General features: G+C 45.8%; 1 protein-coding gene across 1 annotated transcript in view; it reads left to right on the top strand.

Moving 5' to 3' along the window:
• DSG4 (desmoglein 4) overlaps positions 1 to 25,701 on the top strand; it is a 34,974-nt gene extending 9,273 nt beyond the window's left edge. Inside the window, exons 2-16 of the mRNA XM_054723608.1 lie at positions 644 to 679; positions 2,562 to 2,693; positions 5,163 to 5,318; positions 5,663 to 5,807; positions 6,530 to 6,696; positions 6,970 to 7,104; positions 7,950 to 8,135; positions 11,083 to 11,354; positions 12,603 to 12,742; positions 15,062 to 15,289; positions 18,382 to 18,687; positions 19,893 to 20,032; positions 20,165 to 20,228; positions 21,194 to 21,393; positions 24,931 to 25,701. Of these exons, the coding sequence (XP_054579583.1) occupies positions 644 to 679; positions 2,562 to 2,693; positions 5,163 to 5,318; positions 5,663 to 5,807; positions 6,530 to 6,696; positions 6,970 to 7,104; positions 7,950 to 8,135; positions 11,083 to 11,354; positions 12,603 to 12,742; positions 15,062 to 15,289; positions 18,382 to 18,687; positions 19,893 to 20,032; positions 20,165 to 20,228; positions 21,194 to 21,393; positions 24,931 to 25,701 (3,078 nt within the window). The remainder of the gene's footprint in view (positions 1 to 643; positions 680 to 2,561; positions 2,694 to 5,162; positions 5,319 to 5,662; positions 5,808 to 6,529; positions 6,697 to 6,969; positions 7,105 to 7,949; positions 8,136 to 11,082; positions 11,355 to 12,602; positions 12,743 to 15,061; positions 15,290 to 18,381; positions 18,688 to 19,892; positions 20,033 to 20,164; positions 20,229 to 21,193; positions 21,394 to 24,930) is intronic.
• Positions 25,702 to 26,796: the final 1,095 nt, after the last annotated feature.

The raw sequence follows: 26,796 nt of genomic DNA, 5'->3' as shown, positions 1-26,796 counted from the left end.
CTTCATATCAACGATGTGTTTTTAAAACAGTGCTATTGTCAATCCCCGTATTTTATTCAATGAAGCCCACACTCCTTGTTTGGTATATAAAGCACTTCATGATCTGCCTCCAAACTGACATTCCTAACCTTGTCTCCCCTGTCTCCTCCTATTTCCTCTTCTTTCCAGCTAATAATATTATTTCCCATTCCTGGAACATCCTCGGAAACTTAGCTCCCTTACACCTGTGTTCATGTTTTATTCTAGCTGAGAAATTTCCCCCCATCAATTTCTCTTACCAAAGTAGCTTCATCCTGCAGACCCTTTCCACACCCCACTCTCCCCTGAGGCCTCCCTGAAATCCACTGGGTAACTTGAGTTGTCTGCTTCTCCTTCCACTCAAGTTATCCAGTGAATTTGGGTGCCTCTGTTGAAGCACATATTCTAACTTTCCTGTAGTTATGTGTTTGCTTCCTTAAAAGTTTAAAAGCCTTTGTGGAGAAAAACCTGTATTATTAATTTTGTATTACCCATGTTTATTCCCTATCACTAACAAAATGTGTATTTAAGAAATGAATTAATCAGAGAACATTGTCAATAATTTCATGACTCGACTTCCTTTAAACTATGCAAATTTATGCTAATGCTGTGTCTTCTATAACAGGTGGCGCTGGAAGTAAACAGTGAATTTATTGTTGAGGTAAGGTATAATTATTAAAACTACCTTCTCAATTTAGAATGGAAAGAAAAACTGAGTCATGTAATGCATAATATATCAAAAATCAGAATATTTGAAAACAGCGATATTTTCAACCCATAATTTTAAATGTCCCTGCTTTCAGGCAAGGTTTGTGACAGGTCAGTGTCATAGTAACTCCTGCTTCTCAAACTTTACTAGTAGCTTATTTCTGTTTCCCAACCTAAGGCAAAGCAAAAAAGCAAAGTAACACGTTAGAATGGGAAGAGGAGTTTTAGACAATTACATTAGCATAATTGTATGGTCAATCAATGAGGAAAAATACAAAAGCAAAAATATCTGTAATCACAACGAAACAAAACAACAGAACCCAGGGCCACTTAGAGTGGGGCTTGGAAAGTAAAGCTATCTTCACTGGGAGGACTTTATTTTATTATAACAGTTACATTCTCATTCTGATAATATCGAATAATTGAAGAAAATATAATTACTGTGTAATCTCTGTTGATAAAACAAACAATAGGTGGTACCCTTTAGGAAGCTGCATCAAAATGGAGAAAAATGTAAATGCTTTGGTTCCTGAAAGTATAAGCTCCATCCCATGGAGCAGCTTCTCCCCCCAAAGTGGTAATTAATGAAGCTTTAGCTCAAACAAACATACAATTACCTATGTCTCAACAAGTACATAAAGAGTTACAAAAATATATATGTGTGTGTGCATGTGTGTACATGTACACAAAAATGTTCATGCGTGTAGTAACATTTCTAAAGTCTTTAATAGTATACTAGTAAAACTCTTAAACACCCTCCAACAACAGCAATTAAGACTATAAAAACACACAGCAAGCAGAGACGATGAAAACACATAGCCAGTATTGAGAACCCATATAGGTGCCCATGGGATTAGGGTGGTTACCATCATTTCAGTTAAAACATTCTTCTGACCTGCAATAATCTATTTGGATACACAGCCAGAGTGGTGTCCTCACCAACAGAAAGAAGCATCCTTCCTCTCTTTGAGTCAAGTACACTCACCAGCACAACCTCCCAGGAATGCGCTCACCTGGCACAGCCGCAAGCTGTTAACCTCCGGAGACCAGAAAGCCTGGTCAGAGCTCCGTGCAGGCTGAGGTGGGCAAGGTCCCTACCTACTGCCACATTGGGTCCTGCCCACCACAGCCACAGACGCATCTGTCCACACCTAGTGCTCCTTACAATGTGGCCCTACCCTAAACATCACTGAGCATGTGTGGTCCATGCCAACTGGACCTTGATATGGCCCTGTCCACGCTCAGGAAACATCCCGGGTTCAAACAGCCCCTAACTCTTATGTATGCCGTTGGTTTACAGGAGTAAGACATAAAATATTATCATGTATTATTAGTCCAATCACTATGTTGTGGCTGCACTGCCAATAATAACCCTCTTGCCTTGGTAGCCTAGCTGGCATTGACATGTGGGGGGAGGTAGATGGGTCCGCTTGGACACCCCCATGAATGCTTTTGGACCGGGCCAAATACCAAGGACCTTTTGGCATAAGCCAGATGTTTCCGTGGATGCTTTGGACCAATGTCTGCTAATCAGCGGACAGATTGAAAGAAGAAAGACTACATACACACACCATATTATCCAGTATAACATTACGAGCTCCACTCAGCTAACAAAGTGTGTTCACTAGCCTCAGATAGTTAGCAGTGAGACGATTCCAAAAAGAAGTGGCTGCTGAGGATGCCCAAGCTCTCTACCTGGAGTGGGGAGGTGGTAAAAACACTTTTTGTTCCTCAAACTCCATGCCGGGGCCGCTTCTGGGCGAGCCTCGCCGTGAACAGATGTCCCTCCTCAGTAAAGCCGCCCTGACGCTGCACTGTGCACTCTTCCGCTCAAGGTCAAAGAGCTGGACGTGGAAAAGGGCACGACCAAGTGGCAAACTGTCAGGAGACAGAAGCGCGAGTGGATCAAGTTCGCGGCGGCGTGTCGCGAAGGAGAGGACAACTCCAAGCGGAACCCCATCGCCAGAGTAAGTGACGCCGACGCCAGAGGCCTTTGGAGGGCAGGCGGCCCTCAGCGTGCCCAGGGCTTGCAGGCTTCACCGCTCCACCGGCACCGAGGGAGCTGGTGCTGGGGGGAGGGGGGTCGCCTGCCTGGGCTGCGGAGGCCCCCCTTTGCTATCACGTTCTGGGAGCGGCTACAGAGCAGAGGCTCCTGAGTGATCCTGGGAGACCCGGGCCTCCAGCACGACTGGGCTCCGTGCGTCCACCTGCTGCTGCTCCTCGCCTGTCCGTTCTAGGACATGTCTGCATACACATGTCTGCTGCTCCTCACCTCCCGTTCTAGGACATGTCTGCATACACATGTCTGCTGCTCCTCACCTCCCGTTCTAGGACATGTCTGCATACACATGTCTGCTGCTCCTCACCTGCCCGTTCTAGGACATGTCTGCATACACATGTCTGCTGCTCCTCACCTCCCGTTCTAGGACATGTCTGCATACACATGTCTGCTGCTCCTCACCTGCCCGTTCTAGGACATGTCTGCATACACATGTCTGCTGCTCCTCACCTCCCGTTCTAGGACATGTCTGCATACACATGTCTGCTGCTCCTCACCTGCCCGTTCTAGGACATGTCTGCATACACATGTCTGCTGCTCCTCGCCTGCCCATTCTAGGACATGTCTGCATACACATGTCTGCTGCTCCTCGCCTGTCCGTTCTAGGACATGTCTGCATACACATGTCTGCTGCTCCTCGCCTGTCCGTTCTAGGACATGTCTGCGTACACATGTCTGCTGCTCCTCACCTGTCCGTTCTAGGACATGTCTGCGTCCACCTGCTGCTGCTCCTCGCCTGCCCGTTCTAGGACATGTCTGCATACACATGTCTGCTGCTCCTCACCTGCCCGTTCTAGGACATGTCTGCATACACATGTCTGCTGCTCCTCACCTGCCCGTTCTAGGACATGTCTGCATACACATGTCTGCTGCTCCTCGCCTGCCCGTTCTAGGACATGTCTGCATACACATGTCTGCTGCTCCTCACCTCCCGTTCTAGGACATGTCTGCATACACATGTCTGCTGCTCCTCGCCTGCCTGTTCTAGGACATGTCTGCATACACATGTCTGCTGCTCCTCGCCTGCCTGTTCTAGGACATGTCTGCATACACATGTCTGCTGCTCCTCTCCTGCCCGTTCTAGGACATGTCTGCATACACATGTCTGCTGCTCCTCGCCTGCCTGTTCTAGGACATGTCTGCATACACATGTCTGCAAACACCGATATTCTCCTGACCAGCCCGGCAGTCTCACTAGATCCAGAAGTTAGGAGAGCCTCAGCGGTATTTCAAACAGTGGCTCTCAATAAGGAAGGAGCGCTGAGGAAGAATGTGTCAGAGTTGATCCGTGAAGGGCAGGATCCACATTAACAGCTCCCCTAGCTCTTCCTAGGCCTCTTGGCCTCGGGCCACTATTGCAGTCAAGGGCAGTGGTTTATCAGAACTCCGTCCTTAAAGCTTTCCATCAAATCCAGGAAGCGTCAACAGTGATATTACAGATATAATCTCAGCTCAAGAAAAGAGATGTATTCTCTCGCAGATGTTTTCAAAGTTTTGGAAAGCTTTTAAATTGATATTGTTCCCATTCAACTTACATTTACAGCTTTATATTACCCCACTGCTATTGTATATTCTTTCCTTTATATTTGCATTTGAGGGATTTCCTGGATTTTCGTTTATATAAATAAGATCTTTGGACTAGAGTGGAGCTCATCCAAGTTGCATTTCTAGCTGTCTTTATTTAATTGTGGATATTTGGGTAACAAGATTAGTATTTTACTGAGTGTTCTCATCTTTAGTATATAGTTAGATTTCAAACTTTAAACTACCTTTGTTTAAATTTATGAGCCATAGATGTAAACCTATGAAAACATAATCTAGAGAGCGGAATATGTGCCATAAACTCTGTTTGGCAGGTGAGTGATATGGTAGGTTTGATTTATAAAATTATTGCCAATATCTCTAAATATTGTATTTCTTCTGATTTTCTTAATTCAAGTGATCTACCATTTTCATTGAATCTCAAATCCAAGGTTAAGCAGGGTACGTATTAATACAACACAATCTTCTTACAAAAAAGTAAAGCTTCTGAGTTCTTCTGTTAAACTCTTTCTCTATGTGCAAAACAAATCAGCGACGTGAACAACGTAACGTTAATAATGACAAATCTAGCGTCAGGTGTGGGTGTTATGTCAGTCATTGGGGGGGGTATATACATGTTGCCTCATACAATCCCCACAACAAGCCCAGGCTGCACGTTGTATTAGCCCATTAGAAACCAGCACGTGACAAAATTAGTGCATTTCCCAAGGTCACACGGGCCTATGCCACGGTGCCGGGTTCCAATATGAGACCTACCCGGCTACAGAGCCTTTCCCTGCTCATTCCACCACACGAACTTCACAGTCCGCCCTAAAGCCTCGCCGCTCTCTCATAGATCCGATCAGACTGCGAAGTGAGCCAGAAGATCACGTACCGCATCTCTGGGGTAGGCATTGACCGGCCGCCGTACGGGGTGTTCACCATCAACCCTCAGACGGGGGAGATTAACATCACCTCCGTGGTGGACAGAGAGATAACTCCCCTTTTCCTGGTAAGTACAGCAGTGTGCTTTGATTTAGACATTATTTTTCTTGCCTTTAAAAACTATTTCACCCCAGGACTAACGCCTACCTCTGATAAAACACAGTGGAATGAAACTGAATAAAGGGCTTGAGGAGGTAGGAAGAGTATGAAAATAGATTATGGTTCAGAATTCTCTCGTGCACTGCATAAGCACGTGATCAGATGTCTTGACAATACTGAAATTACTAGACTGTAAAAACAGTCTCAGTTGACTGGGAAAATTGTTTCTCTGCATGTTTCCTTGGATATTTTCAAGCATGTGACTTAATTTCCTTTGGTGGAGAAAGACAGTCTTTTTCCAACTTTCCACAGATCTATTGCCGGGCTCTGAATTCACGGGGTGAAGACTTAGAAAGGCCCCTTGAGCTTAGAGTCAAAGTGATGGACATAAACGACAACCCTCCGGTGTTTACACAAAACGTGTACACAGGCAGCATCGAAGAGAACAGCGATGCGAGTGAGTAGGCCAGTCTCCTCTCTGCACTGTGCCACTTCTGTTCCTCTTGGACAAAAGCTTTAGGAGATTGAAATACAAGTAACTTAAAGCATTTAAGGAGTGCAAGTACTTTATAAACTGTAAAGGGTTTTATAGAAGCAAACCACTGTGATTTTTGTCACCAATGGTGTAGCTAAAGTTATAGTAAGACAGGGTAGGGCAAAAGTAGGTTCATAGGTGTGAGTACGTGAAACACAGTTTCTTCTTATACTATTAGTTATTAGTTACTAGAGGCCCGGTGCACGGATTCGTGCACCAGTGGGGTCCCTTGGCGTAACCTGCGGGGATCTGTGGAGGAGCCACTCCCGCCCATCCCGGACCCACTCATCCCAGTCAGCTGAGCGGCACTCCCGCTGTGGGAGTGCACTGACCACCAGCGGAAAGCTCCTGCATTGAGTGTCTGCCCCCTGGTGGTCAGTGAGAGTCATAGCCACCGGTCAACCAGTCAAGCGGTAGATGTGTCAGGCGGCTGACCGGCCTCTTAGGCTTTTATATATAGAGATTGTATTATTGTCCATACAAACAACGTAAACCCACTTTGCCCCACCCTGTCCATGCTCATGGGTAACTACGAGAGAGAGCCTGAAGGGGAAGGCCAACCATGCTTTCTTCCTTTGCCTGCTGATTCACCAAACTGATTTAACAGAGTCCCCAACACTCTCCATCTCCATCTTCATTCCTAGACACACTGGTGGTGAAGTTAAGTGCCACCGATGCGGATGAAGACAATCACCTGAACTCTAAAATCGCCTACAAGATCATCTCTCAGGAGCCAGCAGGTGCGCCAATGTTCATCCTGAACAGGTACACCGGCGAGGTCCGCACCATGTCCAGCTTCCTCGACAGAGAGGTAAAGCCTTCCGTGGATGAACGCGAAGAAATAAAGGATACACAGTTTTGAGAATACGGAGATGAAATAACGCATGTATGCCCTTCGTCCAGTGTAAAGGAGGGAAGGAAAAAGAATCCAACCATTATTTTAAATGAAAATTATACAGAAGAAAAATTATATTAAACTATTATATAAAATTAAAAAAGAACAGGGGAATAATGACATCAGAATGTGTTGGGTTTTATTCAAATCAAGACCTAAGTCTTATAATTCTTTTTCATCTTAATCAAGGAGCACAGTATGTACAACCTCCTCGTGCGGGGCTCGGACCGAGACGGAGCTGCAGATGGACTGTCCTCGGAGTGTGCGTGTAGGATCCAGGTCTTAGATGTCAACGATAATTTCCCCACCTTGGAGAAAACCTCCGTAAGCTGTTTCTCTTATCATCCTTTTACGTAAATGCCAATCACCAATTTACGTTCCCACTAGTTGTGGTTCTTTTACAGGTATGGATGTACTCAGCTTTGCTATATAAACCTCAGCATCTTTATGTATAATAATGAATCTTAATTTGGGGTATTTGCCTTTGAGTCACTATTCCATAATGATCTCCCCTGTGAAAGCAGTAGATCAATCTCCTCCATATATTCCATTCAAAGAAGTGTAGAAATTTATTAACATCATTCTGGGAGTATTATAACAATGGTGATGGATTTTATATGCCCAGTGATTTACTGAAGCCATTCTAACAGAGTCCCAAAGATTCTCAGCTTCCACTTCATCCTGGGGCACAAAGAAGCATAAAACCAAAATCGGCGGAGCCAGACGTGGCTTGCCACTTGTTTTGGTAAAAACTAGGTTTTCTGTTGGACCACAGGGGTGCTTATTCCTTCGCATGTTGTCTGCGGCTGCTCTGATGCTACAGCAGCAAAAATGAGTAGTGACAGCACTAATCGCAGGCCTACAAAGCCTAACGTATTTATTACCTGGCCTTTTATAGGAAAGGAGGAAGGGATGGAAAATTAAAAATAAGCAAGAAAAGTGAAACAATGCAGTCTGGCCCTGATTTTACATGTAGCACAGGAAAATCACTTCTATTATCTTATAATCATTTTATTCTTAGATTTCTTATGGACTATATGTCATTTAATAATGACGTAAAAATCTCTGACACAGTTTGTTGTTAGTATCTTAAATGATAATTCAGGATTTGAAACTAACTTTCCTCTTTTGAAAATTCACTGATTACAAAATTGGTCTGTGTCACTCAGTACTCAGCAAGCATTGAGGAGAATTGTTTGAATTCGGAACTGATGCGGTTAAAAGCAATTGATCTGGATGAGGAAGGCACGGATAATTGGCTGGCGAAATATGTAATTCTCTCCGGGAATGATGGGAATTGGTTTGAGATTCAAACAGACCCACGAACCAATGAAGGCATTTTGAGAGTTGTCAAGGTACAGTATGAGAGCTGCAACTTTTTCTTTTAAAGATGTTTTAAAATACTTTCAGAGACAGGATCTGTCTACAAAAAGCAACCTACAGCCTTGAATACTGTTTCTGTGAACAAGCGCCCTAAGTGAGCTTCCTGTGTCAGGCTGAGACCGCCAGCCAAGCCGCACATTATTTATTACCAAGAAAAATAAGAAGGCTATTTTGTTCTCACAGTGTCCAATGTCTAGTGGAGAAGTCTAGACAAGGACCCCACATTAGAAAATAATATGGGAGTTAAAAACATAATAAATAGCCTAGCCAGCATGGCTCAGTGGTTGAGTGTCAACCTATGAACTAGGACAGTGGTCGGCAAACTGTGGCTCGAGAGCCACATGCGGCTCTTTGGCCCCTTGAGTTTTTAGCAAAGGCCAGCTGAGGAGTACCCTAATTAAGTTAATAACAATGTACCCACCTATATAGTTTAAGTTAAAAAAAATTTGGCTCTCAAAAGAAATTTCAATCATTGTACTGCTGATATTTGGCTCTGTTGACTAATGAGTTTGCCGACCACTGAACTAGGAGGTCATGGTTCAATTCCCAATCAGGGCACATGCCCAGGTTGTGGGTTCAATCCCTAATAGGGGGGGTGTAGGAGGCAGCCCATCAGTGATTCTCTCTTATCATTGATGTTTCTATCTCTCTCTCACTCTCACTTCTCTCTGAAATCAATAAAAATCCTGTATAATAAAAGCCTAATTTGCAAATTGTCCCCTCGACCAGGAGTTCAACCAGGGGGCGGGGCCAGCCGGCCAACTGCCCGTGGTCCCTCTCCCCAGCCAGCCCCGCGGAGGCCCTGGCTGGCAGCCAGCAGCCACTAGGGACGCTACCCATGCACAAATTTCGTGCACTGGGCCTCTAGTACATTATAAAAAAAAACATAATAAATAGTAGTACAGATGCCATATTAAACATAATCAATTGCTAAATGGGTGAAATATGAGAGAATGATTGAGATCAGAGGTAGGATGCTTTTGAGCTAGATCTGTCTTAAAGTATTTCATACAGGGAGTAAGTTAAACAGGACCTACTAACAGACTGCTCAGGTGGGAAATGAAGTGAGCACGCATACAGGTGAGAACACGTAATGCACGTGCAGGGCTGTGAGCACCTCGGTGGAGTGTGCAGAGCATCCGCCTAGAGAAGCAATGAGATTCAGGAATGGAGATGCTGAGTGGGAGCCGGTCTGCTGAGAAACTTGAATACCAACCTACAGGGTTTGGCTTTTTCTTATAAATTAGCGTTTCTCAAACTACTTTCCATTTTTACTTAATGGGCTGCAATATAATCTAACGGTACAAATTAGAAACAAAACTACAAACTAATAAGATTCAAATTAACATCTATGTAATAAAGGAGATTAATTTCTCAAACACAATTTCTACTAACAACATGGACAGAACTTGCAGCTATGAGCATACATACAGACAGACGCACACACACACTTAGTATGGCCCCTGGTGATCATTCAATGTTGTCACCTCTTTTCTCTATTCCTGTGAAACTTTTATCAGTCTATTCAAAAGCCATTTAGACTCCTTGAAATGCAGACATATCATTTACATATTGAGTCTCTCTCTGTTCTTTTTGAAATTATCTGGAGCAATTAAAACATTACTACTTTACCATGAAACACAACCATTAGCATGGAAATCATGTGGTGCACAAATTTATAAGGTGGTCATCAAAATTATGGAAAAAATCTTTACATTTTATGCTTGTCATTCTAATGAACACACAAAAAAATAATTCATGCAATGACCATCTATGACTTATATAACTGTTTTCTGTGAGAGCCAAATTGTTTTAAAGATATACTTAGTTTATTGCAAAAGAAAACTATTCAATTCAATTTCATGAAAATTGATTAAGGTAGTGTTAGACGCTGTATAGACAAAATATCTATTTTTTTCCCTGCATAACTTCCCAAGTCTCTTAAAGAGAGCAGAAAATATGCTTGAAAACATCAAAATAATATAACAAGGCTAGTTAAGATGGAGTGGAACCCCTTAACATGTGTGTTAGAATAGCCAGAAGAACTGTGTGTTTAGATAATATGTGTACAATTCCCCTAGGACTTGGCATTTGGAATGGTGTTACTAATGACCTTTACTCAAGCCACCCTCAGTCACAGGCTTTTGACTAAGCTTTCTATGACCTTTTCCTCAGTGTGAGGGCATTATAAATGCTTTAGTTCAACTCCAATTTATTGAGAATTACTATGTGCTACGGATATGAAAGTGAATGAGACGATCTCCATTCTCAAGGAACTTGTAGTTCTAAAAGACAAAAAGAAAATTAAAAATTTCTCTGTCAATAACAACTTTCCTTTTGCTATTTATTGATAAATGTGTATTGAAATACTAACACACAATACAAATATACGTATGTGTATATATACATTCACTTCGACTTTGAGAGGAATTGCTACTCAATTAGAATTTTAACCAAAAAAAATATTAATATTGCTCCTTTAGTCTGTTAATTATACTTTCAGAAATGCTCAGATGTGAATTCTACATAAGAAACTGGGGCCTATGTATTCAGTTAACAGTTATGGACATACTTTCTTTCACTCTAATTTTATTTTTTTATTTGTCATAAATACCTCATTTGGAAAGAAAGGTCATTTTTCATTCCAGGGTTTTTATATAAGAAGTTTAAAACTCCAGATTTGAGTCCAATTTAAATTCACAGGCCTAAGTGACCTATACACCGCATTATCTAAAAGATAAAGCGAATAACATGTCTGAAATACACCTCATGCCATAATAAATAAAATGTTATCAATTCACAATCAGAATTGCATAACTCCTGGACTTTATGTTGGTGTGTTGTGTCCTTACCATGGTTTCTTATTCTGTCAAAATAATTCTTTTGCTGTTTCAGAGTTTTTAATTTCTATCATTTCAGATGCTGGATTATGAACAAATGCCTAATATTCATCTTAGCATTGGAGTCAAAAACCAAGCTGAATTTCACCACTCAGTTGCCTCTCGATTCCGAATGCATTCAACCCCTGTGAGAATTCAGGTCATTAACGTGAGAGAAGGACCCACATTTGATCCAAACTCCATGACTTTCAGTGTGCACGAAGGAGTAAGAGGGGATTCCTTAATGAATTATGTTCTTGGCACATACACGGCTGTAGATTTGGACACAGGGAATCCTGCGACGAACGTCAGGTACCGCAGACCCTTTGCTGGGTTAGAGTGGCAGCGCGTGGTTCTGTCCAGTGCTGATCCGTGGAGCATGTGCTAGTGTGTGGGGTTTTAAACATTTTTGGAGTCTTGCTTTGCCTGTTCACCTGTTATAGAACACTATGTGGCACTGACATGTTCTTAGAATGTTAACTGTTTTATAGGCTGTAAGGGCGCCAACTGGGTGTAGGAGTAATTGTGTCCAGGGAGCAATTGTAAGATCAAAGAATCACCTTCAGTTACTCTGAGTCTCTTTGATCTTTTATGGCCAGGGGTACCACCCTGGGCCTGGGCTGACTAGCCATATCGTAAACAATAAGACATCATAAAAGATGAGTCACCGCTTGTTTTGTTTTGTTTTTTACCTGTGTTATCTATAACTTTGGGGCTAATTTCAACCTTCTACTTAATCTTATAAAGAAGGATAGTATATATAGAAGAAGCTAAAATAATGTAGAGAGTCAGAATTAGAAAACTGAAAAGTAGGAATTAGGGGCACGAGGTATATATATTATACATGAATTAGACCTATATAGGATAGTCTGGACAATAATTATAGTGAAATATACAAATATTCTTTATATCCTTTCCTTGTCTCCCTTCTTACACCCAATATTTTTTGAGTGCACAGTCTGTTGACTTATAAATTACTTTGATTGGAACAATTTTGATTATTTAATCAGCTAACAAATTAACAGACAACAATTATGAAGTCTGTCGGTATGGGATAGAGGAAAAGGGTATGTCAGATAAGGGCCATGGGAACTTAAAAGTGTGCCTGGTACAGACAAAAGGTCTTCGCCCAAGCACTTGGCATCAATTACGAGCCACAAAACGCACACACACAAATGGAATAAACGACACCACAACCTCTGAAGGACAACAATAGAGTGCTCTGAAACCAATAGCTTAAAACTGAGCAGCAACCGATACATCCGTGTGAAATGAGTAAAGGGTATTTCTTTGATATTGCTACGATTTAATAATCAAACCGGAAATAGACTTATCCGTTTTATGAACAATTATATAAAGAAGTAGAGGAGTAAAAATGAAATTTTAAAACTCTGTGCATTAATATGTTCAATATTGAAATTTTATTGACATACATTTTATAATCCAAGTCAATTATTACTATAAAGCAGCAAACACCATATATAAGTTAAATGCATTGGATGTGACTAAACTTATTAACTTTCATATAAGCAAATGATGAACTTATTTCCTTAAAAACAGGTATATCATAGGACACGATGCTGGCAGCTGGTTAAAAGTTGACTCAAGGACTGGCGAGATACAATTTTCTAGGGAATTTGATAAGAAGTCAAAATATATTACCAATGGGATATACACAGCAGAGATCCTGGCTATCGATGGTAAGAAATTTATATTCAATGTTTTAATAAAATTATTAGTTTGCATTAAGTTTGAATATTATTCTAATGTTGATAGTAGAGTGACTCAAATAAAATATATCATTCAGGGGTGTCTGCCAGCCTTATAGAGTTCTAAATGCCTTAGACCAAGAACTGAATTCAGCACACTTATAACCACAATTTACATTTGTCATAATTTATCTCACCTACTTCTAAAAAAGAGTTGTATCAGACCTAGTGTAAAGCATAAAAGTTAAAGCATATAAAGAAAATTCCTTTTCTGTTTATGGCCTTATCGCCTGAGACGGTTCGCGGGATCTGCAGGGTGTGTTAGGAATGTTTACTCAAAGTGCAGCAAGATGTGCCCAAGTTCACGGGGTTGAGCTGCCGGGAAGGCAGGGCCCGCAGGCAGAGCCAGGGCAGTCCCTGACGCTGAGAGGCCTGTGAGTGCCGCTTGTCAGACACGTTGCCCAAAGTAAGACGTTAAGAACCAAGGAGCACAGGTTACTGCAAATAGAAGACCCGAACTGGAATAGAGTCCTCAGCACAGGTGCACTGAATGCACTTGTCCCTGAGCCGCTTTGCACGTGGGACAATCTATTGGGCCTTCCTCTTGGCGGGTAGCAACAGACATTTGTTTGTCAATAGTTAATGATTCTCCGGAGCACCGCCTAGGAAACCAGCTCCTGCATAACACACAACTCCAAAGGTCAGCCACCGGCGAGGGAGGAAAACGGAGTCCCAGGTACATTCCTAACGGGACACAGACAGACACTGCAGGTTGGCACCGAGTTTATACCTGAGCTTTACAATCGTAACCAACGACAGAGAGATGGGCAGTGTAAGATTATAAAAGAAACCATGGTAACACCGAAGCAATTACAACCCATACAACCTGTGAGTGTCGCTTTTCACATCTGGGACAGTCACAGAAGCAACATCGCCTTCTTTATTGTCAGTATTCTGGAAGGCCCGTTCTGGCGTGGACTCAGCATGCTGATCAGAGCCTACGTTCGTCCATTGATCATCTGTGAGAGTCTTCAACAACTAGGATAAAAATCAGTCATTTCAAGTGAATAAAGAAAGAGAAACACACTATCAAAAATGTATCGACGGAAGGCTACACACAGGCCATCGTCTCTTCATGAGCAGGGTGTGTGCCCTGGCACAGCGCCCTCCCAGGGGTCAGACAAGCCTGTTCGAAGATGATGGCCACAGCTCCTTACACAGCAAACGACGCCGGGCACACACCGCCAGCAGGACCCTGAGCTGTGGGCGCCCACAGCCGACGGCCCTGACAAAGGCCCGGAGGACCAGGGAGGACAGACAGCCCTCTGTGGGGTGATGTGATGGCTCTCAGTGAGAGCCGAAGCCGGAAAGTCCACGCTGAATCGGGAATTAAGAACCTACTGCACAAAACCATTAGGGTACCGACAGCCTTCCAGTCCATTTCCCTCTGATTACCTGGATGGCTCTCCACGGAGGCACACAAAACCATCTTTAAGAGAAGTTTATTAACTTCTCCAAAAATGATCTAGTAAAATACCCAAGAGACGATAATGTTCTAGTTTACAAATGATAAAACTAAGACCCTGCTCAAGTTAAAAACAAAATAATTCTTTATTTGTCGTAACAGAACATAAAGTAGAAAAATAGACTAAAATCCAGCCTACTATTTCCTGGCACCTTGCCCTTTCTGATAAACTATATAACCTAGAATTTATTCCAAAGATGTTGGGGGGGGGGGGGGGAAATGAAGTATTTTTATAGTTGTTTTCTGAAGTACCTTCTCGGAGAGAAATAGCATCTAATGGGTGGAATTAAACAGTCAAAATGGAAAGAAAAAAATATAGACAAATAGTTATTTCATTTCAGTTGTGGTTATTTCCACAACCCAGGAGTCAGTAAGCATCCTGAAACGGAGGCGCGGAGCTGTCTGGGGGTCTCAGTTACGGGGACAGGGTGGGAATCGACAGCAGCAAACCTTCTCCAGGAAGGACATTTCCTTTTGCATCTTAGGATGCTGAGGAGTTGGCAGAGTAAGATGGAGGTGGAAGCATTTTAGGAAGAGGGACTAGGATGAGAGGGAGTCTTGAGTTAGGAGGAAACTTGTCCAAAGAACTAAGAAGGCAGCGTGGCTGGAAGGTTGTGAGCAGAGGCCAGGTGGCTTCGGGGCGGTGACGTAGGCAGGAACCCATCACGCCATCTCAGGAGTCCCTCGCACTGCTCCTAGGTGCTGTGGCATCGCCAGGGGATATGAGGGAGGAATTTCTCCCTGACACCATTCACCTCATCACCCACGATGCTTTGCCCTTCCAGATGGCTCTGGGAAAACGGCTACGGGAACCATCTGCATTGAAGTTCCTGATGTCAATGACTACTGTCCAGTCATTGTTGCGGAAAGTAACGCCATCTGCATTGCCGCTCCATCCATCCTTATATCCGCGAGAGACGTTAACCATCATTCTTACGGGTCTCCCTTTTCCTTCTGTGTTGTTGACCAGCCACCAGGGACAGCTAACTTATGGGATATCAAACCAGTAAATGGTAAGTGGAATGCAAACTTGCTCACTTAAAGACCAAAAGCATAAACAATTATCAGTAATTTGTCAAGCCATGACATCTTTCTTTTTAATATATTTTTATTGATTTTAGAGAGGAAGGGAGAGAGAGAGAAACATCAATGATGAGAGAGAATCACCAATTGGCTGCCTCCTACATGCCCCCTACTGGGGATTGAGCTCGCAACCCCAGGCATGTGCCCTTGACTGGAATCGAACCCAGGACCCTTTGGTCCGCAGCCGACACTCTATCCACTGAGCCAAACCAGCGAGGGCCATGTCATATTTTCTATCTCTGTTTCCATAATTCTCACCATATTCATATTAAATGAAAAAAATCATATGCACACTTACGCTATCTGGAAAAATGTTGAACTGAAATAAAAGTAAAAATATTTTATCAATACTGTATTAACAAATAGTAGTATGTAAAGATCAGTTTAGCCATTATTTTAGGTAGATGGGGTGCTACACAAATATTTGATTAGTTTAAAATAAACCGAATCCTTGACAAACTCGCCAGATGTCAGAATTCCCAAGCCTAAACTATTTCAGGCAAGTCACTTAAATGTCTCTGAAACTCAGGTATGCCATAGATTTACATCTACACATTTTCTACTCACTTAGAAGCATATGAGGTCAAAGAAATCCTACATAATAAAAGCTTAATATGCTAAGTGCCTGATCATCCGGTTGGCCGTTCAACCAATCAAAGTGTAATATGCTAATGATATGCTAAGGCTGCTCAACCGCTCGCTATGACATGCACTAACCATAAGGGGGCAGATAGTTGACAGGTCAACCAGTCACTATGATGTGCATTGACCACCAGGGGGCAGATGCTCCTACCAGTAGGTTAGCTTGCTGCTGGTGTCCGGCCGATCAGGACTGAGTAAGACGGGCTGGACATGCCCTGGAGCCCTCCTGTGTCCCTCCCTGGCCCCGATTGTGCACCGGTGGGGTCCCCCGGCCTGGCCTGAGCCCTCTTGCAATCTGGGACTCCTCAGGGGATGTTAGAGAGCCGGTTTCAGCCTGATCCCGCAGGCCTGGCCGAGGGACCCCCACTGGTGCACCAATTCATGCACCGGACCTCTAGTTGTTTCTATAAAGAGCTATGAGCTCAGACTTATTTGTAAGGATAAAAATTTAAATCCAATTGTGCGATATTAAATGAACTGTTAGGCAAACTGTGGTACATATTATAAAGATGTAGTACTATGCAGCATTAAAATTAGAATTATGTGAAGCATTTAGATACAAAGGAATGCATCAACCGAAGTATGTAAAGTATAAATATCCCAGAATGTATGTGTGTTTGTATTGTTGCTATATAAAAATGAAAACTATGATTAAAATGAAGAGTAAATTTCAGGCAACATAATATTTAATATACTTTAGGTTAAATGTCTATTAGAAAGTGAAATGCTCAGAGAGCCTCATTTGGGCTAAGGTGGCTCCCTAATCTCACATTCACCTGGTAAAATAGGAAAGTCTTTGGAGACAGGGGTGTGGGGGTCAGCGGCGGGAGGGTATGGGAGGAGGTCATATGGCAGAGCCCACGGTGAGAGGAAACACTCCCCCTTTCTGAGGCCACCAAGCTTCTCCATCCACAAGAAGGAGAAACCAGAAACTAATGCTGGGGAAAATGCCCCCACTAGCGACTTAGCCAAAGAAAGAAATGTTTCCCCACAAAACCTTTTCACTCGTCTCCACAAAACCACTGTAATCTTTTAGAAAGCTAAGCGTATTAAAGCAATTCTATTAAAATCAAGACAACTCTGAATTCACATTTCCCTATAAAGTCCAATAGTCTATTCTTAAACAATAATTTCTAGCCACATTTTCCTCATTCAGATCCTAAACACTATGAGTAAAAAATACAAGAAGAATGTTCAACATGGAAATTGGTAATGATATTCAATGATATTATAGATTTGCCAGTAATATATATATATTTATCCTATATAATAAAAATCTAATATGCAAATCAACCAAACAACAGGACAATCGGTCGCTATGACATGCACTGACCACCAGGGGGCATATGGTCAACACAGGAGCTGCCACCTGGTGGTCAGTACACTCTCACAGGGGGAGTGCCGCTCAGCCAGAAGCCGGGCTCATGGCTGGCAAATGCAGCAGCAGTGGCGGCGGTGGCGGCAGCGCTAAGGATGTCCGACTGACAGCTTAGGCCCGCTCCCCATGATGAGCAGGCCTAAGCCATCAGTCAGACGTCCCCCGAGGTCCCTGGACTGCAAGAGGGCAGAGGCCGGCTGAGGAACCCTTCCCCCGCAAGTGCATGAATTCCATGCACTGGGCCTCGAGTTTATATATAATGACACTAGATATAATATTCCCAGAGCCCTGTTTCAATGTTGGTGTTGAAGAACAGAATAAGCTTTCACCTGACATGCCACTATGCCACTGCTTTATTCAGGCCTTACTTTGTGCCCAGGCTACATTTTGGTACAACTAGGTGGTGTATCATATAGCTAACTGAAAGTAGTAAGCAATAATAATTATTATTAAGTGTCATGAATTAATCAATTACTATTCATGAATTACATGTAAATTTAATCATCTTTAAACTGGCTTGGGTTGATAAGTAAATCTCAATCAATATTTAAGCAATAGTTTCTATAGAAAACCAATAGGCAATAATAGCACAAAGAATTAGAAAAATAATAGTTATTGGAATAATTTTAAATGAAAGGGCAACGATTCTGAATAAGAGATAAACAACAGTCTTAGGGAGGATATTTGTAAATTGTAATCCTAAATAGAAGACTTCCAATATTTCCTTTCAGCTCAATACTCTTCCTTCATTGGACAAATAGCAATTGCGTTCATATTGTGGGCCAAGTATTGCTGCTCTGGGTGAGCAGCAGCAGCCCGGTCGTCTTTGTAGAAATAACAATCCAGCAGGAAAAATTCATTATCAGTGTTCCTTTGTTTTGTTTCTTAGTAAGTAGAGGGAGCTCTGTGACTATGGGATCAAGCCCTAAGTCAGGCTTGAGTATTAGAAACGGTCACCAGCAAGTGATTTAATTCTTTTCTCTTTCCTCTCCTCCCGTTCAGCTACCTCGGCCCTCCTGACGGCCGAGCAGCCGCTGTCAGCGGGGGCTTACCAAATCCCAGTCCTGGTGAAGGACAGCTTCAACCGGGCGTGTGAACTGCCACAGACGGTTAAGATCGAGGCCTGCGACTGTGACATCAGCCAAACGTGCTTGCACGCGAGCACTCCGGGCATCTCCACCGGGGATGGCAGCTCAGTTACCGGCGACATACACGGGCCTGTCCCTGGCGACCGCATTGAGGGTTCAAACGTTGGCCTGGGACCAGCAGGGATTGGCATGATGGCTCTGGGCCTCCTACTGCTGCTCTGTAAGTCCTGGGTCAAATCCCTCTTCGCAATAGTTCCTCCAAATAAGAAGGGAACCAGGCTTGCATTCATCTGGCCATTTCTTTTTAGTATCTATGGCAATTTTGGTGAAAACCTGGGACTAAACAAAGGAACTGGTGAGGGCAAGTACGTGTTCAATAACGGTAACTAAAGAGGTCTAGAATTAATTAGTGAGGGCCGTGAAGATGGGGACACATGCAACTCCTGCGTATCCTATAGCAGAGCATAACGTCAGCCTTCCGGCGACACTGCAGCAGAGCGCTTCAGGAGTGAGAGGCACAGGCAGGTAAGCCCAAGTGGGAAGGCTGGCCAAGGCTTCCTGGTGGAAGTGACGGTGAACCACTGCCTAAAACGCCGAGGAATTTCTTAGACAGAGGATGGTGTGTGCACACATACACATACATGTCCAGGGACCTGCACATACACACATGGCCTTGGAGGTTAATACATATTTACTCAAATGTTAATACATAGTTACAGAAAGATAGGCTTATGAATACATACACAGGCACAGGTGATTACTTGTGAATAAATACATGTATGTAAATGTGCATGCATTTATGGGGAACGAGGAATCCTAACATCTGAGTTGAATCCTAAACCTGCTCCCACCCAGTTCAGGAATCTCGGAGGAGAGGAAAGACGTGCTTTCTAACCGGCCAGCAAAGGGCCCAGATCCCACGGTCTAAATCCCCTCCGTTCCAGCTCCACAGTCCATGTCAGTGGTCGGCAAACCGCGGCTCGCGAGCCACATGTGGCTCTTTGGCCCCTTGAGTGTGGCTCTTCCACAAAATACCACGTGCGGGTGCACACATACAGTGCGATGGAAACTTCGTGGCCCATGCGCAGAAGTCGGTTTTCGGCCTGGGCGGGTCTATTTTGAAGAAGTGGTGTTAGAAGCAGTTTAAGTTTAAAAAATTTGGCTCTCAAAAGAAATTTCAATCGTTGTGCTGTTGGTATTTGGCTCTGTTGACTAATGGGTTTGCCGACCGCTGGTCTCTGTGATTTGGTGGGTTTGTATTTATAAACGTGGATGCGCATACTCGACCTCTTAGCGGGGAATGATGCTCTGACATCTGTATTCACCCTCTGGTTCTAAACGTAACGCCACATTTCCCGCAAAACGCGACACTCGTGACTTCCTACGCGGAGCCGCCTCTAACTCTCCCTTCCCCGCCCCTCGCAGTGTCGCCGCTCCTGCTGCTCATGTGCTGCTGCAAGCGCAGGCAGCCCGAGGGCCTGGGCACCCGGTTTGCCCCGGTGCCCGAGGGCGGAGAAGGCGTGATCCAGTCCTGGAGGATAGAAGGGGCCCATCCCGAGGACAGGGTGAGTACACGGACAGGGCGTTTCCATGGAAACCGAGCCCGTCTTGGCAGTCACACAGCCCACGAAAATAGAAAGATGTCCATTTTAAATATTTAACAAAAAACATTCTTTTTTTTTTATTTTTCTTTTCAGGATGTGTCAAATATATGTGTACCAATAACAGCTTCCAATACGCAGGATCGTATGGATTCCTCCGGTGAGTGGACACCAAAATTTTAAAATTTGAAAAATTATCCAGCCAGATAGACCTCATGCCCCCAGATGTCTCCCAGCCCCCGCTTCTCTCAGAGCCCCCCCTTCTCCCCCAGCCCCCAGATCTCTGCCAGGCCCCAGATCTCTCCCAGCGCCCCCTTCTCCCCCAGCCCCCAGATCTCCCCCAGCCCCCAGATCTCTCCCAGCGCCCCCTTCTCCCCCAGCCCCCAGATCTCCCCCAGCCCCCCCTTCTCTCCCAGTCCCAGCTCTATCCCAGCCCCAGATCTCCCCCAGCCCCAGATCTCACCCAGCCCCAGATCTCACCCAGCCCCCAGATCTCCCCCAGCCCCAGATGTCCCCCAGCCCCAGATCTCACCCAGCCCCCAGATGTCTCCCAGCCCCCAGATCTCCCCCAGCCCCAGATGTCCCCCAGCCCCAGATCTCCCCCAGCCCCAGATCTCACCCAGCCCCAGATCTCACCCAGCCCCCAGATGTCCCCCAGCCCCCAGGTCTCTCAGAGATGGCTCCTCAGTGTCCCAAGTCAGAGGCTAGGGAGAATGAACGCCCCTGGGAGCCAGCTGTCCCCAGCACCAGGGTGAACCAGGGCTGTGAGCTCCTTAGGCAAACACATGTCTGCCTTGCTTTGGAAGGTCCTGGGGAGGGTGCAAACCGTGGAGGCCGGGAGCTCGCCAGAGGCGGCACTGCAGGCATGGCTGGTGCGGGCATGACTGGTGCGGCACGGGGCCTCCCCCAGGCTGGTCACACTTCCCGTCCAGGGGCCAGGTGCACGCACAGTGCCAGGCCCTCCGGCAGCTGCTCCCCGCAGTGGTCACCAGCCTGGAGGGTGGCTGCGATGCCAGGGCGCCTCGCCTGGTTGGGGGGGCCAGGGGGGGCCCGCAGACAGCCCGGCAGTGGTTTCCTTGGACACACAAAATGCCAACTGCAGCACTGAACCCCTTCTCCCCACAGAGATCTACACGAACACGTACGCGGCCGGCGGCACGGTGGAGGGGGGCGTGTCGGGCGTGGAGCTGGGCACCGGGCTGGGCACCGGCCTGGCCGCCGGGGTGGGGGGCACCCTGCGGAGGAGAAGCTCCACACTGGGCCCCCCGAGGGAGCAGGCGGACGCGGGCCTGAACCTGGCGTTCCTGGACAGCTACTTCTCCGAGGTAACCGCACCCATCTCCACCCCCTAACCCTCACCCCATCCCGCCTCCCCCCGGCATCCGGGAAGCAGGCGGGGCCGCACACAGCAGCCAGGCGGTGGGTGCCGCCTCCTCACCCCCGTCCAGCAGCAGCAGAAAGCGGTCCCTCTCCTTACAGCGCAGAGGCCGCGGGGAAGCCACATGGGGATGACCGTCACTGCGGGAGAAGGGCCTGCACGCTCCTCCCTCACTGCCTCCCTCTTCCCACTCTCCGCCTGCTGGTTCCTCACAGGCTCCCACGTTGTTGCCCCTAGCAACCACAAGCAGCAAGATCCTGACTGAGAAAAAATACATGTATTTGTGTCCTCACCTTAGGACATCCTTCCTGCTCTGCAGGTGCCTCCACAGAAAGGAGAGAAAGACAGTAAAAGCCAGGCCTGGGGAAGGAAAGGCTGGGCACTCAAGAACAGCAGCCCAGGACTTGGCTAGGTCAGGCCTAGAACCCAGGGCTCCTCACCCCTGTCGATCCTCACCCCTGCCCATCCTCACCTCTGCCCATCCTCACCCCTGTCCATCCTCACCCCTGCCCATCCTCACCCCTGCCCATCCTCACCTTGCCCATCCTCACCTCTGCCCATCCTCACCACTGCCCATGCTCACCCCTGTCCATCCTCACCCCTGCCCATCCTCACCTCTGCCCATCCTCACCCCTGTCCATCCTCACCCCTGCCCATCCTCACCCCTGCCCATCCTCACCCCTGCCCATCCTCACCCTCTGCCCATCCTCACCCCTGCCCATCCTCACCCCTGCCCATCCTCACCTTCTTCACATCCTCACCCCTGCCCATCCTCACCCCTGCCCATCCTCACCCCTGCCCATCCTCACCCCTGCCCATCCTCACCCTCTGCCCATCCTCACCCCTGCCCGTCCTCACCCCTGCCCGTCCTCACCCCTGCCCGTCCTCACCCTGCCCATCCTCACCTCTGCCCAGCCTCACCCTCTTCACATCCTCACCCCTGCCCATCCTCATCTCTGCCCATCCTCAGCTCCGCCCATCCTCACCTCCGCCCATCCTCACCTCCGCCCATCCTCACCTCCGCCCATCCTCACCTCTGCCCATCCTCACCCTATGCCCATCCTCACCCCTGTCCATCCTCACCTTCTTCACATCCTCACCCCTGCCCATCCTCACCCCTGCCCATCCTCACCCCTGCCCATCCTCACCTCTGCCCATCCTCACCCTATGCCCATCCTCACCCCTGTCCATCCTCACCCTCTTCACATCCTCACCCCTGTCCATCCTCATCTCTGCCCATCCTCACCTCCGCCCATCCTCACCTCCGCCCATCCTCACCTCCGCCCATCCTCACCCCTGCCCATCCTCACCCCTGCTCATCCTCACCTCTGCTCATCCTCACCCCTGCCCGTCCTCACCCCTGCCCGTCCTCACCCTGCCCATCCTCACCTCTGCCCAGCCTCACCTCTGCCCAGCCTCACCTCTGCCCATCCTCACCCCTGCCCATCCTCACCCCTGCCCATCCTCACCTCTGCCCATCCTCACCCCTGCCCATCCTCACCTCTGCCCATCCTCACCTCTGCCCAGCCTCACCTCTGCCCAGCCTCACCTCTGCCCAGGACCCGCCACCAGGGCCCGCACTTAGAGGAGGGCTGGGGCTGTGAGCTTCCGAAGGGAGAGCCCCTCGTGCACTGGGTGGGCCAGCAGGGCAGCACACGGAGTAAACACATCCTCCTGTGAATGCTACTTGGCATGTTTGTGTCACTGACCGAGCCGTCCATTATCTCAGATTTCACCCCGCCTGTTTCGTGCCCCATAGGATAGCACACCAATTGCACCACTGCTCTTCACAAAACACCGAAAGGGTGCTGTTGTCACTGTGAGTGGTGTCTTAAAATTGCTGGTTACAAATATGATTGCGGACTGTGCAGGAATGGTATTATTTCAACATGTGATAGGTACTACAGAGTGCATGCCACAAATGGGGACAAACTGCATGTGTCACAGAAATGCTATTGAACAAATCTCACTAACATTAAAGGAGCTTCACCACGAATGTCCAGCTGCACTACAGTCAGTGCTCTGCAGGACAAACGAAAGCTAAATGCATCTCCTTTCTCTTAGCACTGAGGTCATCCTTCCCCAAACATGTCAGCTCTACGCTCACAAGGGGCCCTGGATTTCAGAGGCCGGGGGACACAGCCCCTCTCTCTCCCCTCCGCCCCCTCAGCCTCTGAGGAGCAAAGCCCAGACCTCTTTGCTGTCACTTTAACATCAGCACCACCCGCCTGGCAGCTGACGCGTGCCCCATGCCAGAGGATGCTCCTCTCACCCACCTGCCTTTTAGAATGTTAACCCGCCAAGTTCTAAGGTGATGCTGATCTCATGAATAATGGACTTCAAGACCTAAAATCATCCATTCCTCGTGGTGCGTTTAGATGCTGGTGCGGACCAGAGGGCATCTAAAGGACATATAAAGGACAGCTGGATGTAAAGTTGTAGTTACTTGGGTTTGGGGCAAGCCATTGCCCCTCTCTGGGTCTTCAGCATCCTTATTCATAAAATAAAGAGGGGGGCCTGGCCAGTGTGGCTCAGTGGTTGAGCATGAACCAAGAGGTCACTGATTCAATTCCAGGTCAGCGCACATGTCTGGGTTGGAGGGCACACGCCTGGGTTGCAGGCTCCATCCCCTGTGAGAGGTGTGCAGGAGGCACCCAATCAATTATTCTCTCTCATCATTGATGTTTCTTCTCTCTTTCCCTCTCCCTTCCTCTCTATCTAAAAATCAACAAAAACATTTTAGTAAATAAAATAAAGAAGGGGTCAGATTATATCAGGTGATTCAGATGGTACTAGGCAGGCCCTATAGCATTCCACGGGACCCACCCAAGGCCATGGCAGATGAGAGGAAGGGGAAGGGAATGGCCGGTCTCTGCTCCCACCCCACCCCCTTCCACTTTCATGGCTCCTACCTAGGATTTCACTTAAAGGGCCTGTCATTAAAAATAATTTGACAATCACAGTAGGTTACCTCCTAGTGCCTTCTGCCTGTTAGCCTTACTCCAGAGAGACCCCAGTTCTTTTCACTCAGACCACATAAAACTCCACTGACATTCTGGTACAAGTCTCTGAAGCTCAGAGATATTTACATCTTTATACTTGCTTTTATTCTAAGTTGATCAAATGTATCTCCTTAAATAATATTTTGAATGTAACTTGATGTGTTTTATTATTTCTTGACCATCTCAGAAACAAAGACTACAAATCCAAATGGTTAACACATTGTCTTTGATTCATACTCTGAATAAAATATAGAAATGATCACTTGCCAGCATTCCAATAAGAGAAATACACATTTATTCTACTTCCATGCACCATTAATGCACAGTGAGCTCCTTCAACAATGCCAATTATTTAGCAAGACAGCAAAGAATGAAGGTTTTCCTAGGTTCATTCCATAAAATCTTAAATCAGATGCCTCCAAGGCGCTGATCATTTAAAGGGAAGAGAAACTTCTAACTCTCCATTTTTCTTCTAATTTTAGAAAGCGTACGTCTACGCAGATGAAGATGAAGGTCGACCAGCCAACGACTGCTTGCTCATTTATGACCACGAGGGAGTGGGGTCGCCTGTGGGCTCCATCGGCTGCTGCAGTTGGATTGTGGACGATCTAGATGAAGACTACCTGGAAACTTTAGATCCCAAGTTTAGAACTCTCGCTGAAATCTGCTTAGACACAGAAATTGAACCATTTCCCTCCCACCAAGCCTGTATACCGATCAGTACGGATCTCCCTTTGCTCGGGCCTAATTACTTTGTGAATGAATCTTCAGGAATGACTCTCTCAGAGGCTGAATTCCAAGCAGAAATGGCAATGGCTGAACCCGTGATGCACGGGGACATTGTGGTGACTGAGACTTACACGACCACCGATCAGTGTATGCAGCCCACCACGATCGTGTTTGACCCTCAGCTTGCCCCCAATGTGGTAGTAACGGAAACGGTAATGACACCTGTCTACGATGTTCAAGGGAATCTTTGCGTCCCAGCTGAGTTAGCCAACGCGCAAAACGTCATCTACACAGAGAGAGTAGTGTCTAGTCCTGGCGGGCCGGACAGGAGGAGTGGTAGCATGGCTGATGGTTGCATGGGGCCTGTGATGAGTGGCAGCATTTTAGTAGGGCCAGAAATTCAAGTGACACAAATGGTGAGTCCCCCGGATATTCACATAAGCCGAACCATTGGTTCCACATCCCCAATGACATCTCGACACAGAGTAACACGGTACAGTAACATACATTACTCCCAACAGTAAGCGCTTTGTAGTCAGTATTCCTTGACCCTTGGAATCAACAACATATCCACCAAAGATGGATAATGTACTAATTTAACATTTTAATAGTCAACAAATATTCAAATTTTTACAATGTAATGGCATTCTTTGATCACCTCTTTTTGGGGGATAGATATGGCTGAGAACTTTAGATAAGCCTTTTTAAATTATTTCTGACTTTCAATAATATGCCAAAAACACTTGAAGAAATGTGCTATGTCCTTTGATACTTCCTAATAAAGAGCACATACTCAAAAGGCGAACTTTAGAGGTCTTTGGGCCTGTAAATCTGGTTGTGTAAACCCAGATGCCCTTGTCCTTGGAGGTTGCAAAAGAAGTCTTGTCTGCATTCACCAGACATTTGTGTCTTTAGAGAATTATCTCTATTAAATATTTGAATTGAAAAAGTGAATAAAGTGTACATTTCTGAGAGGAAACTGAAAAGGAAGATGGAGCATTTAGCAATAGAAAAAATAAAATCATTTGTCTCTTCAAACGGTTTCTCAAGATATGAAATATTTAGGGCATGCTTAATATAATACAGGGAAAGAGTTTGCCAGCTAAATGCATCACTGAAAATGGGCTATCAATATATATGTATAGATATGCACCTATATATCTGTACATATATACATAAATCAATATGGATTAATTTTTGTTGCACTTTATTGACTTGTATCATTAATTGTAAATAGCAATTAGAATAGCAAAACAAAAAATGAAAACACCACAGTATAAATAGTTCTTAGGGGAAGCAGTCGAGTTTTCCCCATTACAGAGAATTTTTTCCCTACTCTCACTACTTATGTCAGAAGAACATACGGAATACGGTTTAATAAGTACCGTTGACCGGAGCCACAGAGTTTTTATTTGGTGTCTAGATCGTGTCCAAAGGCACCTCTGTAAGAGTGTATAGTCGACAACTGAAAAGCTGCTCTGTGCTGAGTGCTGGTCTTGGCTCAGTGAATACCTAGGGAAGAGACAGGCATGATTTCTGTCTCATGGCGCTTCTAACTCCTATCAAGACTTAGAATAAGACTCTGGGGATACATGCTTGGGTTCCCACCAAAGGTAGTT

Source organism: Eptesicus fuscus, chromosome 12 (assembly GCF_027574615.1).
Source record: "Eptesicus fuscus isolate TK198812 chromosome 12, DD_ASM_mEF_20220401, whole genome shotgun sequence".
Classification (NCBI taxonomy): Eukaryota; Metazoa; Chordata; class Mammalia; order Chiroptera; family Vespertilionidae; genus Eptesicus; species Eptesicus fuscus.
This window is presented reverse-complemented; position numbering and strand designations above follow the sequence as displayed.